Source organism: Pristiophorus japonicus, chromosome 10, assembly GCF_044704955.1.
Source record: "Pristiophorus japonicus isolate sPriJap1 chromosome 10, sPriJap1.hap1, whole genome shotgun sequence".
NCBI classification, from domain to species: Eukaryota; Metazoa; Chordata; class Chondrichthyes; family Pristiophoridae; genus Pristiophorus; species Pristiophorus japonicus.
This window is the reverse complement of record NC_091986.1, coordinates 102,817,958-102,832,237: the sequence shown is the minus strand read 5'-3', so window position 1 is coordinate 102,832,237 and position 14,280 is coordinate 102,817,958. Positions and strand designations below refer to the sequence as shown.

The following is a 14,280-nucleotide window of genomic DNA, read 5'->3' as shown; positions in this document are numbered from 1 at the left end:
CTATTCCTGCAGCTATTTTCTAAGTTTCCAAATGGCAGGTGGTGTGCATGTGTGCGTACATTCCGCGCCGAAATTGTGGCACCTGCCATATTGGCAAACACTTCTGAATAGACCAGGGCTTGTGCCTGGAACAGTATTAGACCCTTTTCAAATAGGAGGCCTAACACCTGTTTAAAACTCTCTGTTCAAAATTTGTTAGTGACTACTCTTCCCAGCTTCACATTAAACTCGTGGGCCGTTGCCCCTCGCCCCCTCCTGATTGCCTGCCTGAAACCCCCGTTCTACTGCCTTGTTCGGATCTTCCGAGGACCAATGAGCTGCCTCTGGGGCTGTGACTGACACCCTCAGCATGCCCATAGATTTTTTTTCATACTCACCAATATTCTCTGCTCTCCTGAAAATGGAGACTCCTTCCTTGGGTCCGGTTCTAAAGACCGATTGCCCAAGTGGCCTTTACGATGGATATTCAAGTGAAGGGGGGCGGGGGGGGGGAAAGTTCAACTTGTACTACTAATAATTATATTTTGCATTCAATTATAAATAAAAGCTTGATAAAAGTTATTTAAAGTGTTTAAACCCCCCGGCAGTTTTTCGCTTTGTCGAGCTTGGCCGCTATCTTTCTCCTCGATGCCGGGCGGGCTTGCTTTTAATGTGCTCCCGGCTCAGCACACAGATTACACGGAGTCCCATCGACCCCCTCTCGTACCCTGGCCGGGGTCAGGCCGGCGCGCCGTGACCTGGAGTCGGCCGCTCCTCCCTGCCCTTGGCGCTCCCTCTGGGGTCGGGTCGGTGCGCTGCTTCCTCAGGCTGGCCGCTCCTTCCCTCCCCACTGCCAAAAAAAAAGGATCTCTTCATTACTTTGAATGTCCTAGGAGTGTCTTGGAGACGCACACGCTGGGGCAAGCCGTGACTGGGCAGGAGGCCAAGCATCGCGGAGGCACTGAAGCTGGACCCGAAATAATGAGCTCCCCTTGTCCGATAAAATCCCTTATTCGGCACAGGCCAGGTCCCGATGGTGCCGGATAAGAGATTCAACCTGTGTCAGTAATGGTGATCATGAAACTACCAGATTGTTGTAAAAACCCAACCGATTCACTAATGTTCTTTAGGAAAGGGAATCTGTTGTTACCCAGTGTGGTCTATACACAGACCCACAGCAATGTGGTTGACTCTTAACTGCCCTCTGAAATGACCTAGCCTACAAATGGCCACTCAGTTATATCAAACCACTATGACAAAGTCAGCACTGTGGGATTACCTTCACCACAATCTGCAGCGGTTCAAGAAGGCAGCTCACCACCACCTTTTCAAGGGCAATTAGGGATGGGCAATGCCAGCCTTACCAGCAATGCCCACATCCCATGAACAAATAAATTAAAAATAATGTGCACTGCACCAGGATCATGTTCTAATTTGGATGTAATCCAATTTCTAAGTCAGGGAGTAAAAGAGAGAAAGTGAAACAGAGGGAAAGATAAAAGGGCGGAAAGTGAAAGACTGGGAGAAACAGTGAAGGTCAAAGAGACAGATACAGTGAAAGCGAGAGACAGAGAAAGCGAAAGGCAGAAAGAAATTTGGAGAGACTGAGTCAGACGAAATCAGAGAAAAGAGGGGTGAGGCCAAGACAGAAAAAATGCTAGAACATACATTATATTTTAAATCCAATCACATCCTCAAGAAGTCCCAATGCAAACAATAAATACATTCTTAGGTAGGCAAACAGCAAACCACCTGGCTCAGTTTCCTGGGAAAACAAGCCTCCTTGGAGAGAACTAGCTGTTGGGACTCTTATTATTGTGGAACCTGCATCATCGCGGACCTGTGGATGGGCAGAAAAGAATGTAAAAGTGATCTCAACACTAACATAACTCAGTGCCTACCCAAGTGAACCACAAAAAGCACATTATAAGTTTTGAAGAATAATTTATAGAATTTATTGGAGTACAATGGGCACAAGAATTCTTTTTTAAAACAGATTCTCTTCATACAACTCAAAACTGTATGTTATTTGCATATTAATTTAGTGCTATTTAAACCATGGAGCAAGCATAACAATTCTTGGATTTTATTGTCCAAGATAACTAAACTTTACAATTTTGAGCAGCACCTGTCTTGGTTTTTTTTTTAAAAAGGACAAGACTCCAATGATAAAAATCTGGAGGCAATTTTGGTCTCTTCACTGCCCCATTTGTGCCTGTAACATTTTGGATTTTTCCTGGACTACATTTATTAACTTTATATTTCTAAGATTAAATTCAATATTTATTTCTCTACAATAAGTCGCTAGTGCGAAAACCAGACTGATTACCATGTTTGGAATGTTAATTAACAAAGGCAGGGATCGTTGTGTACAATCACAAACATTTCAAGCTATTGTGACTGGTGAGACTGAAAGGGAGACACAATCTTGCAAAATATCTCAAAAATTGCAACAGCAGCCAAAGCTGCAGACAAGCCTACCGGCGAATGACCATAGGAATCTGTCCTTGAGGTCTGGGTCAGTAGAAGCAGATGCCAAGCTGTACCATCTGCTACAAGGACATCTACAGCTACCATGCAGCAAAGGACTTGCACCATTGCTTGGACAGTAATGGTCAGATGCGGCCTGAAATCTGATTTTTACCTGCTTGCCGATATGCTATAGTACTGACCTATGAGACATGTTGTGGAGTGTCAGGGGAACCGTCCTTCGAAGCCACTCATTTAGCAGCCAAAGAGGCTGGGTGCTTGCCAGTACTATCACTTGTCTGCAGGCACACACCTGCAGGTTAGAGGCCCCTTTCACTTCACTTCTTAATCACCTGCTCCAGCAGCATTGACAATGGCATTTGATCAGTTGAGATTATCTATTAATCTTCCAAAAATTGTTTGAATTGTTATTTCCCCTCCCCATTGTGACCCTCACCTTTAATTATCCCCACCCTATTAAATTTGACTTGCATGCCCTTGCCATCATCAATGGTGCCATCCCTCGGTCTATCTGAGTTTACACCTGGAGTTGTGAATAATTACACAAATAAGCTTAGTTAGTGCGATTGGCATTTAAGATGCAGGTTGGTCCTAAAGCAATGCAAATTAGAATGGTCTTACGCTGGAAGATGAAATGGAGCTGTTCCATAATTATCTGAAGTTTTATTGAAATAATTTTTGCATTTAAAAATCAATATAAATTAGAAGTCATCTAGTTATTTTCCATCCTTTTTTTATTAAGCAAAGTTAGAAAATGTTGTCTTGTATTTGTGAAGCTGAAAGAGCAAAGAGGTAGGTGGATGCATCTTGGCATTACAATTGTGGACCACATATACAAGAAACCCTTGAGCTGAAAACCTGATCCAAAAGCGATACAAGAAGCATGAATTTCACTTTCCTGTCGTTATGAGTTCTAGCAGCCCTTTCAGAACTTGAAAAGCACTGGAGCAATAGACCTTTCGGGGAAGATATTTAAACAGCCTCAACATATAATTTGGATGTTTTTCCCAGTACCAAGGATCTAATACTTGTGATTAGCTTGGCAGAGGCAAGAAAACCAGCAAAATATAAGCCAATTAAAAGTTTGCTGTGGCTGCACCAGATTTCATAAGTCAACTGAAGAAATTAAGAGATTCATCTAAACGCGAGTTGGATTTCACTCAAATCTTTCAGAATCAGACCCCAGCGGTCCCATTGATGCCATGAGATGAGAACAGATTTTTTTAAAAGGAAGCGTAGTGCATGTGTAATTTGGCTGCATTTAATGACACCACCCGGTGTAATTAACAAGATTTGTAGTTGCACCTCCAGGAAGTGGTACGATAATAATAAAATTAAAGAAGAAATATGTGTAATTTCATGCAGTCGGGCTGTAGACTGACATTGAAGTTCTCTACATGGCATAGTACAGAACTCAATGTATAGCACTTCCACACAACACTAACACTCGGGCAAGGCTCAAGTGACATCACGTTCATGAACCCGGTGGCAGTGTCAATACTCATTCCATTCATTGAATTGCAATGGCCTTTTTTTTAGAAAATATTTATAAACATGGCATTTTTTGATTAATTATATTACTATATTGTGGTTGAGAATTTATGTAAAAATTACATTTTCTTTTGAACAAAAATACAATCTGAGCATTAACTCAGCCTTATACACAAGGATTTCTAATGTATATTCAAGCAGATCAACAGAAACAATAACAGTGCTCACATTTTAATATTCATTTTTTTCTTCAACAAAGTCTCTTGACTGAAAATCACTAAGTTCTAGGTTAAGCAACTACAAAAGTTTTAAATTAAACTGATACATGCTTATGAAGGTTTCAAGTTCACACACTTAAAGATGATGCACGGAACTGAGAAACAGGTCTCAACTACATATACATGAATCTCAAGTCGTTTTTTTTTATTGCAGCAACATTTTACATCAGGGTAATGCTTCCTTGACTCATTTCAGATCCAAGGATATTTGACAAGATTTTTGTTTAAACGGAAATATTTAAAAAATTTTTAAGGCAGCTGGAGAGGCAGTTTTAGAGGCACCATGTTGTGGTTTTCTAATAAAGCACTTTTTTTGGAAATATGATTCACATTGGATATAGATTATTAAAACATGACAGTATTGACATATTTCACAAACAAAATAAAAGTACTCACATCCCACCACTGACAAGTATCCACATATAATGGACAGATGTTTCAGGGATAGTTTTTTTCCGGTTGGTTAACTATTGTCACAAAATTGAAATTAAATCAACCGTCGAACAAAAACATCCAGAATGTAAAACATCAGCACATTACGGGGGCTTGACAAGTTATCTTCTATTTCTTCTCAAGGTTGTAGTACTTTTAAAGGGATCATATTCATCCTGGGAACAAACATATAGCATTGATACAATTAGCCTCACTTTGTGAAAGATTTGTACTATCAAAATTTCAGATCAGTTAACACCATATCAATAAGGCTGTGATATCCAGACATTAAAATTAAGTTAGATTGTGCCATAATTCTTAAATACCTGTATTTTAACCAGGCGATTTTAAACACATGCATTGTACATTATCAAAGAGCCGAAGGTACACAAAATGCAACATCACTTCCTGGAAAAACTGAATGTGCTCCAAAAAATAAACAACTTTCCATTGCTGTGAAGTTAGCGAGGGAAACTCAAGTGCACGGAGATGCAAAAATGTCCTTTTACTAAAATTGCTGGATTGGTTAACTCAGTTTGTCATTAGTGAATTAACTATAGGTGCAAATTTCCAAACAGTCAAAAACTTATTTAGCCAATTAAAGATTATATCATGGCAAATGTGTAAATCATTTCAGAAACGTTTTGGTTAGTTCTAACAACTTCTAGTTATAATACATAAAGTTGATGAATGAGTTGAATTAATTGAATCAATTTATGACTGAATGCGATCTTCTTTGTACAGCTTAAAAGAAGAGTTCCTTTTATTGTTAGTTGCCATAACTCACAAAATTCATTAATTACAATTTGCATTTATATAGCACGTTTTAATGTAGAAACATGTTCCAAGGCTCTTCAGAGGAACAAGGAAAACAAATGCTAAGCTAAAAGAGGATAGATTAGAATGGATGACCAAAAGTTTGGTCGAAGAGATGGGTTTTGAAGAGGGTCTTAAGTAAGCTAGAAAGAAATAACTTGCATTTATATAGCACCTTTCACATTCCGAGGACATCCCAAAACACTTCACAGTCAATTCAGTACTTTTGAAGTGCAATCACTTATGCAGGCAAATGTGGAAGCAATTTTTCACACACCAATGTCCTTCAACCAGAATCGAGATTAAAAAAAAGATCATGTTTTTTTTTAAGTTGTTTGAGGGATAAACATTGGCCACGACACAAGAACTCCCCTGCTCTTCTTCGAATAGTATCATGGGATCATTCATGTCCATCTGATGCAGTAGGCAAGGCTTTCATTTAATGGTTCATCCAAAAGATGGCATCTCTGACAATGCATCACTCCCTCACTGCTGGACTGAAAAGTCAGTTTAGATTAAATGCCCAGGTCTTTGGAGTGGGACTAGAAGTCAATGGAAAGAAAAATCAGGCAGGGTGTACAACGGGCCAGTGTACAAACTGCCCATTTACTGCCCCTGCCAAAAGTAAAAATTACCCCCAATAATGTAGCATTCCCTCAGTACTTCACTCAAGCGGTGTTGCCTGGAGGGCTTTCTGCCCCCTGGCAGGAGAACACAGCATCTCCATCCTCCTGCCCAGACCAGGGCTTCCAATGCGACATAAGAGAACCTTGGTGCCCTGTTAAGATTATTTTTAACTTTCCCTGCTGTCTGCAGCCAGAGTGCATCTCCCCTTTAAGGTGTGTTGGCTGTCTTTGGGTGGAGTCAGTGGAGCTCAATTTCCTGCCCCTCACAAATAGGCTTGCAACCAATGAATAGCGCTGGTCACTCTGGTTTCACGGCTGAATCATTATAAAAGGTCCTAGCACTAATTTCACAAGTTCACTGGGACCACGTTAACAGGCACGTGCAGTGCATGCCATGTCCCCAAAGCACCCGTTTTCAGACGCAATCGAGTTTCTAGGCCAAAGTGTCAGATAGTGGTCAGGCAGTTGATGGAAGGACATTTGGAGCCTACTGCCTACCTTATTCCCAGCACTGTTATTACTCATCCATGATAGCTGTTCATTTTTACATAAGGTTTTTGTTTACTTCAGAGAGAGTAACAAATTATTAGACCTTTCCATTATATGCAGTCTTGGTTGCTCCTGGCCCCAGTACTGACAGAGATAAGAGATAATTGGTGACAAGTGTTGCACAATTTCCCTATGCCGCTAGTTGAAAGCTAATAAAAATCACCACATACATTTGCTGGTACATTCAGTGCCCCAGACACACATATAAAGGCTTAATTGACGTTTAGTTCTAACCACTAATCTCAGCGGTTTTTCTTAAGGCACTTTGTTACCTGCACTGTGCCAAATTAGTCAGTCAACATTAAGTCTAAAAGGTACAGTTAGTATCAACAGCTCATGAATCCTCATCTCCTGTACAACAAGATTAAATGTTTTCCTAGTCCCAATTGCTTTTAAATATAGTGGACAGATTCAAGCAACTGTGATATAAAAGTATGACTTACTATTTTACCTACTCAATGTGCAATGCACTGTAAAAGTATAACTTCTGTGATCTGATTTAAAATAATTAATACCAAGGCAGAACAGTGCAAGATAAGTCACAGAGAGCCTTGACTGTCATTTACAGGTTGGTGCTAAAATTGGCATTAATAGTCACCATTGTTAAGGAGCTGGCTACTCTATTAAAATGTGACGAGATGAGTCAGTCATCTCATTCCATATTCATATGCTGGAAGTAAATTCATGCCCAACTACACTGTGCCTATGTTACATAAAATACTTTTAGAATCAGTTGCTATGGGCACAGCAACTGAAAAGTACAATCAAAATTAGTTCTGCTGTATGTAACGTAGCATGCTGTAACTGTAACAATTGCACAATTCCGAAAATATCATTTTTTTAAATAAAAGGAGCATAGAATCCAATGTGTCATTACAATGATGTGTCTTCTGCCAAGATCACATTAGACTTTTCATATATTGATTTGATAATCTGGTTTTGCCTGTTGTTCAGTATAATTTATCAAAGCTTGGTTCTTAAAACTGTACAAGTGCTTTCTTGAATAGTGCGGTGTACAAACAGAACTAAAATCCATTCATAATGAAGCAATAAATTACATGATAAGTGCTAAAATTTGCATTAATAGTCACCATTGTCAAATAGCTGCTACCCTTTATTAATGTAACAAAATCAGTCAGTCATCTCATTTCATATTCATATGCTGGAGGGAAATTTATTCCAACGACCCTATTCCCTTGCTGCATAAGATTACTTATAAAACTTTTCCTGAAGGTACAGCAACTGAAAAGTACAATCAAAATTAGGTGTGAAAAATATGGCTGTGCCACTCAAAACATGAAAGAAAAATATAAATTGAAAATGCTGGAAAAACACAGCAGGTCCAGCAGCATCTGAAGTAAAATTTAGGTCAACATCCCCAGTGCACTCATCAAAAATGGAAATCAGTCCTATTAAGGGTGTATTTACTTTACAAACTGCCAGGGGGTGGGGAAAAGAGAGAGAGAGAGAGAGAGAGAGAGAAAGAGAGTGTTAAGGATGTTGACTCCCATCACAGAGAGGCAGTTAATGGTTTTAATAGCCTGCACATGTTTTTAAAAAACTGGCAAGAGGTGAAACCTAATCAGAAAAAGCAATTCTCAGAGATGCTTAAGCAGGCTCTGGGTTCAACAATCTCCTCTATAGGCTCGGAGACCAAAGGAATAGGGACTTCTAGTCGATTCACGGATTTCATGCAGTCTACAGATCAACGGGTGTGCTGATTCCCAGTCCCATAGCAGGCAGTCATACAATGGGAAGAGAACATGTTGCCATCTCGCAGTGTTGACAGCAGGTCCACACCCTCGCCACCCCTTGTGCCAGACAGCTGCTGAGCTCCCTTAAGTCCAAGTTGCTAGAAGTCATTGACTACGAGCATCTCAAGTGCCTAAGACTGAGCCAAAGCAGCCTTCATCTCCTATGCTGCTGCCATTGGCAGAATCCCCCGTAAGTAAAAGAAACAGACAATAGGCTCACACCAGACTGATAACTAGTGTTCAGCATTTGTACAAGTCTGCAAAACTACAATCCTTTTTGAAATCTTTGTGTGGATTGTTCCTGTAGTAGCTGGTGACTCTGCCATGTTCGTTGACACGATGATCATCATTGGTCTTCAGGCCAATGCAGTTTATTTGAGGTTGGAAGGAGAGATGATGGACATGTCTGTTAATGCAGAGTAGCAGGAATTGTTCATGCTGAAGATTCTTGTCCAATGGTGGCACCACATCTTTTCCCCGTTGCAGAACAAAGTTATGTGCATATAGTAAACCATCAACAAACGGAACACTCTTTCGGAGCTGTATTGAAGGAAGCTGCTAGTGCAGGTAATGGAATGGTCTGCGTGTAGATGAGCCATAGATCTAACTGTGATGTAGTTTGACCGCCAAGCATGGGTTTCTGAGAGCCAAGTGTGCGGGGATAGCCCTTGTACCCAAGCAGCCAGCCTTTCACTTGCTCTGCAGGCGTAAATAGTGGAAGGTTGGAGCATTGCCACGATATAGAAGCTGCCATAAAAACAGACACAGACCTGCAAAATGCACTACTGGCGATCACACACTAGCTGAATACAAATTCACTGCCAGAAAAAAAAAGACTTGCATTTCTATAGCGCCTTTCACGACCTCAGGATAACCCAAAGCACTTTACAGCTACTGAAGTACTTTTGAAGTGTAGTCACTGTTGTAATGTAGGAAACGCAGCAACCAATTGTGCACAGCAAGCTCCCACAAACAGCAATGTGATAATGACCAGATAATCAGTTTTTGTTATGTTGATTGAGGGATAAATGTTGGTCAGGACACAGAAGATAACTCCCCTGTTCTTCAAAATAGTGCCAAGGATCATCTACATCCACCTGAGGGGGGCATCACTTTAACGTCCCATTCGAAAGATGGCACTTCTGACAGTGCAGCACTCCCTCAGCACTGCACTGGAGTGTCAGCCTAGAATTTTGTGCTCAAGTCTATGGAGTGAGACTTGAACTCACAACCATCTTACTCAAATGTGAGTGCGCTACCAACTGAGCCACAGCACCAGGTGTCAATGTGGCTCATGAAAAAGTTTATTTAATCATAATTTGCATATATTCATTAGGCCCGGATTGGAGCTACTTCCTGAAAAAGTTATCTAAATCAAGGAACAGCCAAAAATCAGAATAGGCAGATAGCCAGTAGTAAGTCAGTGCTTCTGTTCTCCACACAATCGACAGAGTGTAATGTAGCCAAGTTTGATGATACAAAAATGTGTGGGAAAGCAAATTGTGAGGACACAAAAAATCTGCAAAGAAATATAGACAGGCTAAGTAAGTAGGCAAAACTTTGGCAGATGGAGTATAATGTGGGAAAATGTGAGGTTATCCACTTTGCAGAAATAATAGAAAAGCAAATTATAATTTAAATGGAGAAAAATTGCCAAGTGCTGCAGTACAGAGGGACCTGAGGGTCCTTGTGCATGAAACACAAAGTTAGTATGTAGGTACAGCAAGTAATCAGGAAGGCAAATGGAATGTTGGTCTTGATTGCATTGAAGGCTGTTCAGAGAAGGTTCACTAGGTTGATTCCAGAGATGACTTATGAGGATAGGTTGAGTAGGTTGGGCCAATACACATTGGAGTTCAGACAAATGAGAGGTGATCTTATTGAAACTTATAAGATAATGAGGGGGCTCGACAAGGTGGATGCAGATAGGATATTTCCACTCATAGGGTGCCCCAGAGAGCTGTGGAGGCTGGGTCATTGAATATATTTAAGGTGGCGGTCGACAGATTTTTGAGCGATGAGAGAGTTAAGGATTATGGAGAGCGGGCAGGGAAATGGAGCTGAGTCCATGATTAGATCAGCCATGATCTTATTGAATGGCGGAGCAGGCTTGAGGGGCCAAATGGCCTACTCCTGCTCCTATTTATGTTCTTATGTAATAAAGAGGAAGAAAACTAGAAATTACCTCATCATCGTCATCATCATAAAAATTTACTCCTTTAGATTGGCTTTGCGAGCCTCTTTTACTGAAAGATCCTGATGTGCTTGATGTCCTTTACAAATGAAATAAGATCACAAATCAACAACTAGAATAATTTTCCATGCGCTTGAAATTCAAAGAGGCTGTTTTGCAACATATATATCATTTAAAGCAGTGGTACTGATCAGGTGGCCCTAGCACTAATGTTCCCCGTAACTATTTTTTGAGTGTGCGGCCCCCCTTTTAAGGGGCTGCATCCCCCAGTTTCGTGCATGTGCAATCTTTAACATTGCAAAAGCCTATCCCGGGCTGTGCAGGACCAGCAGAGTGGCTGAGCAGCTTATAGGGAATGATGTCCAGCATCATTTTCCTGCAGGTCTTGCAAAAGAAGGCAAGGAAATGCTATTCGGAGGCAAGGTTATCCCAGCTTCCATACAGCAAGTGAAATGGTCATATTAAAATGGAGGCAATTAAGGCAACAACTGATTCTATCATTTACCCCCAACTCCACTGCCTCTGGGGAAGACCCGTGCCTCCTCCTCTGACCAATCGCCTACTGTGACATGATTAAAATCAAGAGCAGATTCATAATCTGTCACTCCACGGAGAGCGCTCTTCGAACAACACGTTCACAGGTTTGTAGCCTTTGATACAAAAAAGTAATACTTATCTATAGTGTAAATATCAAGACAGATTTAATGAACAAAACCCCAATAGCTTTCCTAGAAGTGCGAAAAGCCTCTTTGTAACATGTTTGCAGTATTTTGTGATACCTTATCAATATTCAGTTTAATAACTTTACAGAAATTTGATCGATGTAATTGTACTTTTTTTGGAAGCCATGAAAGGAAATTAGTATTTAAAAAAATGTCTTTAATAAAAAAATAAGTTACAATTAAATGGTATACACATTAAAATGTGAAAGTTATTTTTGTATTCCAAATAATTCAAGTATCCAGTATTCATTGATACATTTTACCTATAGATGTTGTAGGTGGCAAATTTTATTATATAATTTAGGCAATGAACATTACAAGAAGAGATTAAAATAACATTTTTGTAGACAAGTACAATTTTTACAGGGAACACAGAGGCTAAATAGCCTCCTCCTGTTCCCGTGTAACAAGCTCGAGGGGCTAAATGGCCTCCTCCAGTTCCTGTGTAACAGGCTCGAGGTAACAACATCTGTACTGCTGAGTTTTTCTGCTTTGAGTGCAATCGAGAAATTGTATGCAAATTGTGTTGGTGGATTTTGGGTGCAAAATTGCACTGGTTAGGTTACACTTCATGATTCCATTAAAAATCATCTGCATAATCACAAACATATTGGGGTAGAAATTCCGACATCCCGGGCCCGTATGAAGTTTCTACGGACCCGGGAAGGCATCAAGTTGAGCTTGACAGATTGTAGCCAGATCAGGGAGCGAGGACATTTGTATGTTCAAGTTTGCGATATTTACGCATATCTTGCCCAGCAAATGTCCTCGAAAATCTTGCACCTGAAAAAGCAGGTGCATAGCCTACTTTTACAGGCACAAGTGTTTTAAAACACACAAAAACATACAAAAATAAAGTTATGAAAACATATTTTATTGTTAAAAACTCTCCCCACAACGGTAAGTTTATTTTAAGGCATAATTTTAAAAAACCTATTTTAAATTTGGGAAAATATTTTTTTTTGTAAGACATTAATAACTTTAATTTAAATGAATCTTAAATATGTAGTGTATATTTTCTTTTTTTTTGAAAAGTGTTTCGGGTGTTGGGGGGGGGGGGTTCACATTCATAGTAATAGGAGTTTCTGACTTACGAAACTCCTATTACTATGAATGAGAATATACTATATCTGATTGGCTGCCCAGAGCCAAGTGACTCCAGCTCCAGGTCTGCGCACGTCCTGACGTGCATGCGCTGCGACGTGCAGGCAAGAGGAGGCCTGTGGATCGGAAAGTTGAGCGGGCGCAGCAGTTTCAGTTAGGTGCGTATTTTTTCTCTAAAATCTAGTCCAACGCTCACGGGAAGGAGAAAACGGAATTTCCACACCAATATCTTCCATGGACCAGCATAATCGGTCAGTGTAATAGAATGTAATTGTTCATTTTTTTCTTTGCATTAAAAAAGATTCATTGATGTATTTAAGATTGATAACCTGGTGCAGTTTAATTAATACATCTGAAAATGGGTTTATCACAAAAAAGAAGCATTTTTAATTAGTGTCTAGTCCTCCACGTAACCTGATTTTTAAATCGCTGAAAATAACAAAAAAAAAACGATACTGAATGATTTAATAGTTTCATTGGTGTATACTATTCAGTTTCTTAGTAAAATAATGTTTTTAATATGAAAAAACTTTAAAAACGTGTCTACTCGTGCCGAAGAAAACAAGCTCAATGTGAAAACCCACCTCAAACGGCAGCAATCGATGGAAACTCTGCACCCTGAGGGTACGATCTGAGGGCATGGCTAGTTTTGTGAGCAGGGCCAAATTCAGACAAAATGATTTTTAAACCAGCGTTATAGATCATGGAAACTCGATTTACGCTTGATGTAACTTGTGTTTAAAATTCCACGATCTTTTGCACTGGTTCAGCCGATTTCACCAATAAAACTAGTGCAAACTCTACCCATGTGTTTTGGTTTCATATTTACAGCATCTGCAGTTTGTTGTTTATCACATTTCACATATAATGAAGCTAGAGCCAAGCAGCACCATTCTAAATTGATAAATGGCTTTCCAGAAATGTTTAAAGCCTTGCAGCAATTACGTTCATTAATCTTATCCAATTATTACTTATCTCTACAAAACAGAAGGTACAGTTACAAAATATCCTTTCAAGGGCCCAAATGAGGCACTAAAAATCATAGCTATCAAGTAAACTAAAATAGTTACTGCTAAACAAAGCTTTTTAGGTGTCTATTTTATTGCCATGAATTTTGGTACAATTTTCATTTACTCAAAAAATAAATTGTCAGATACACACACAATCCTTTATATTATATACAAGTGGCATAATACAATCTTAATACTATTTATTTTAAACATGACAATCAGGATACCCAGGACAGTGTTCCATTTCACTGTATCCGAGTCTCCCAGTGATTTCCATTTACCAATTAAGAGCTTTGTTACTGTTGTGTGTTTCTGGTATTTTGTATGATAACAAATTATACACACCCCTGTTTTGGTTTTGAAGAACTGGATAAAGAAGCTTCTTCCAAATCAGAATCATCACTGATTAAAACCTGTAATACACAAAATTTAACACATGACCAATATAAAGTTTAAAAAAATGCTAAGGTACATGTTTTCTTAAAAAATATATTATAATATTGTCATACATGCAAAATTACATCTATCAAAATTTTAGTTAACTTTGATTTGAAATCTGGCTTGGACTGGGAATTGGATTTTGGATAACAATTTTTGCCATACTTATTACATATTAAAAAAAGCTCAGTAGGTCACAACATTCCATTTCAAAATGTCAGGCTCCACCTGTGGCAAAATCCATTTCAAAAGTGTAAACATTTGGACTGTGATTTCGCCGACTGAGGCGGGCTCAGTGTGGCCGAGTAGATGGCAGGCTGCAACCCCGCTCCTGGCTTCCTCCACGATTTACTCCTGCTAGGACTTGTTAAGCCTACCCTGTGAGTTAGGGTTTCCT

At 39.6% G+C, this 14,280-nt stretch overlaps 1 protein-coding gene across 4 annotated transcripts in view; it reads right to left on the bottom strand.

Moving 5' to 3' along the window:
- Nucleotides 1-4,175: 4,175 nt before the first annotated feature.
- mre11a (MRE11 homolog A, double strand break repair nuclease) overlaps nt 4,176-14,280 on the bottom strand; it is a 97,575-nt gene continuing 87,470 nt past the window's right edge. For all 4 annotated transcript variants that reach the window (XM_070891972.1, XM_070891973.1, XM_070891971.1 and 1 more), the window contains exons 18-20: nt 13,791-13,858; nt 10,601-10,688; nt 4,176-4,846 (exon numbers count right to left, since the gene is read on the bottom strand). In XM_070891972.1, coding sequence (XP_070748073.1) covers nt 4,793-4,846; nt 10,601-10,688; nt 13,791-13,858 — 210 coding nt within the window. In that variant the 3' untranslated portion in view covers nt 4,176-4,792. The remainder of the gene's footprint in view (nt 4,847-10,600; nt 10,689-13,790; nt 13,859-14,280) is intronic.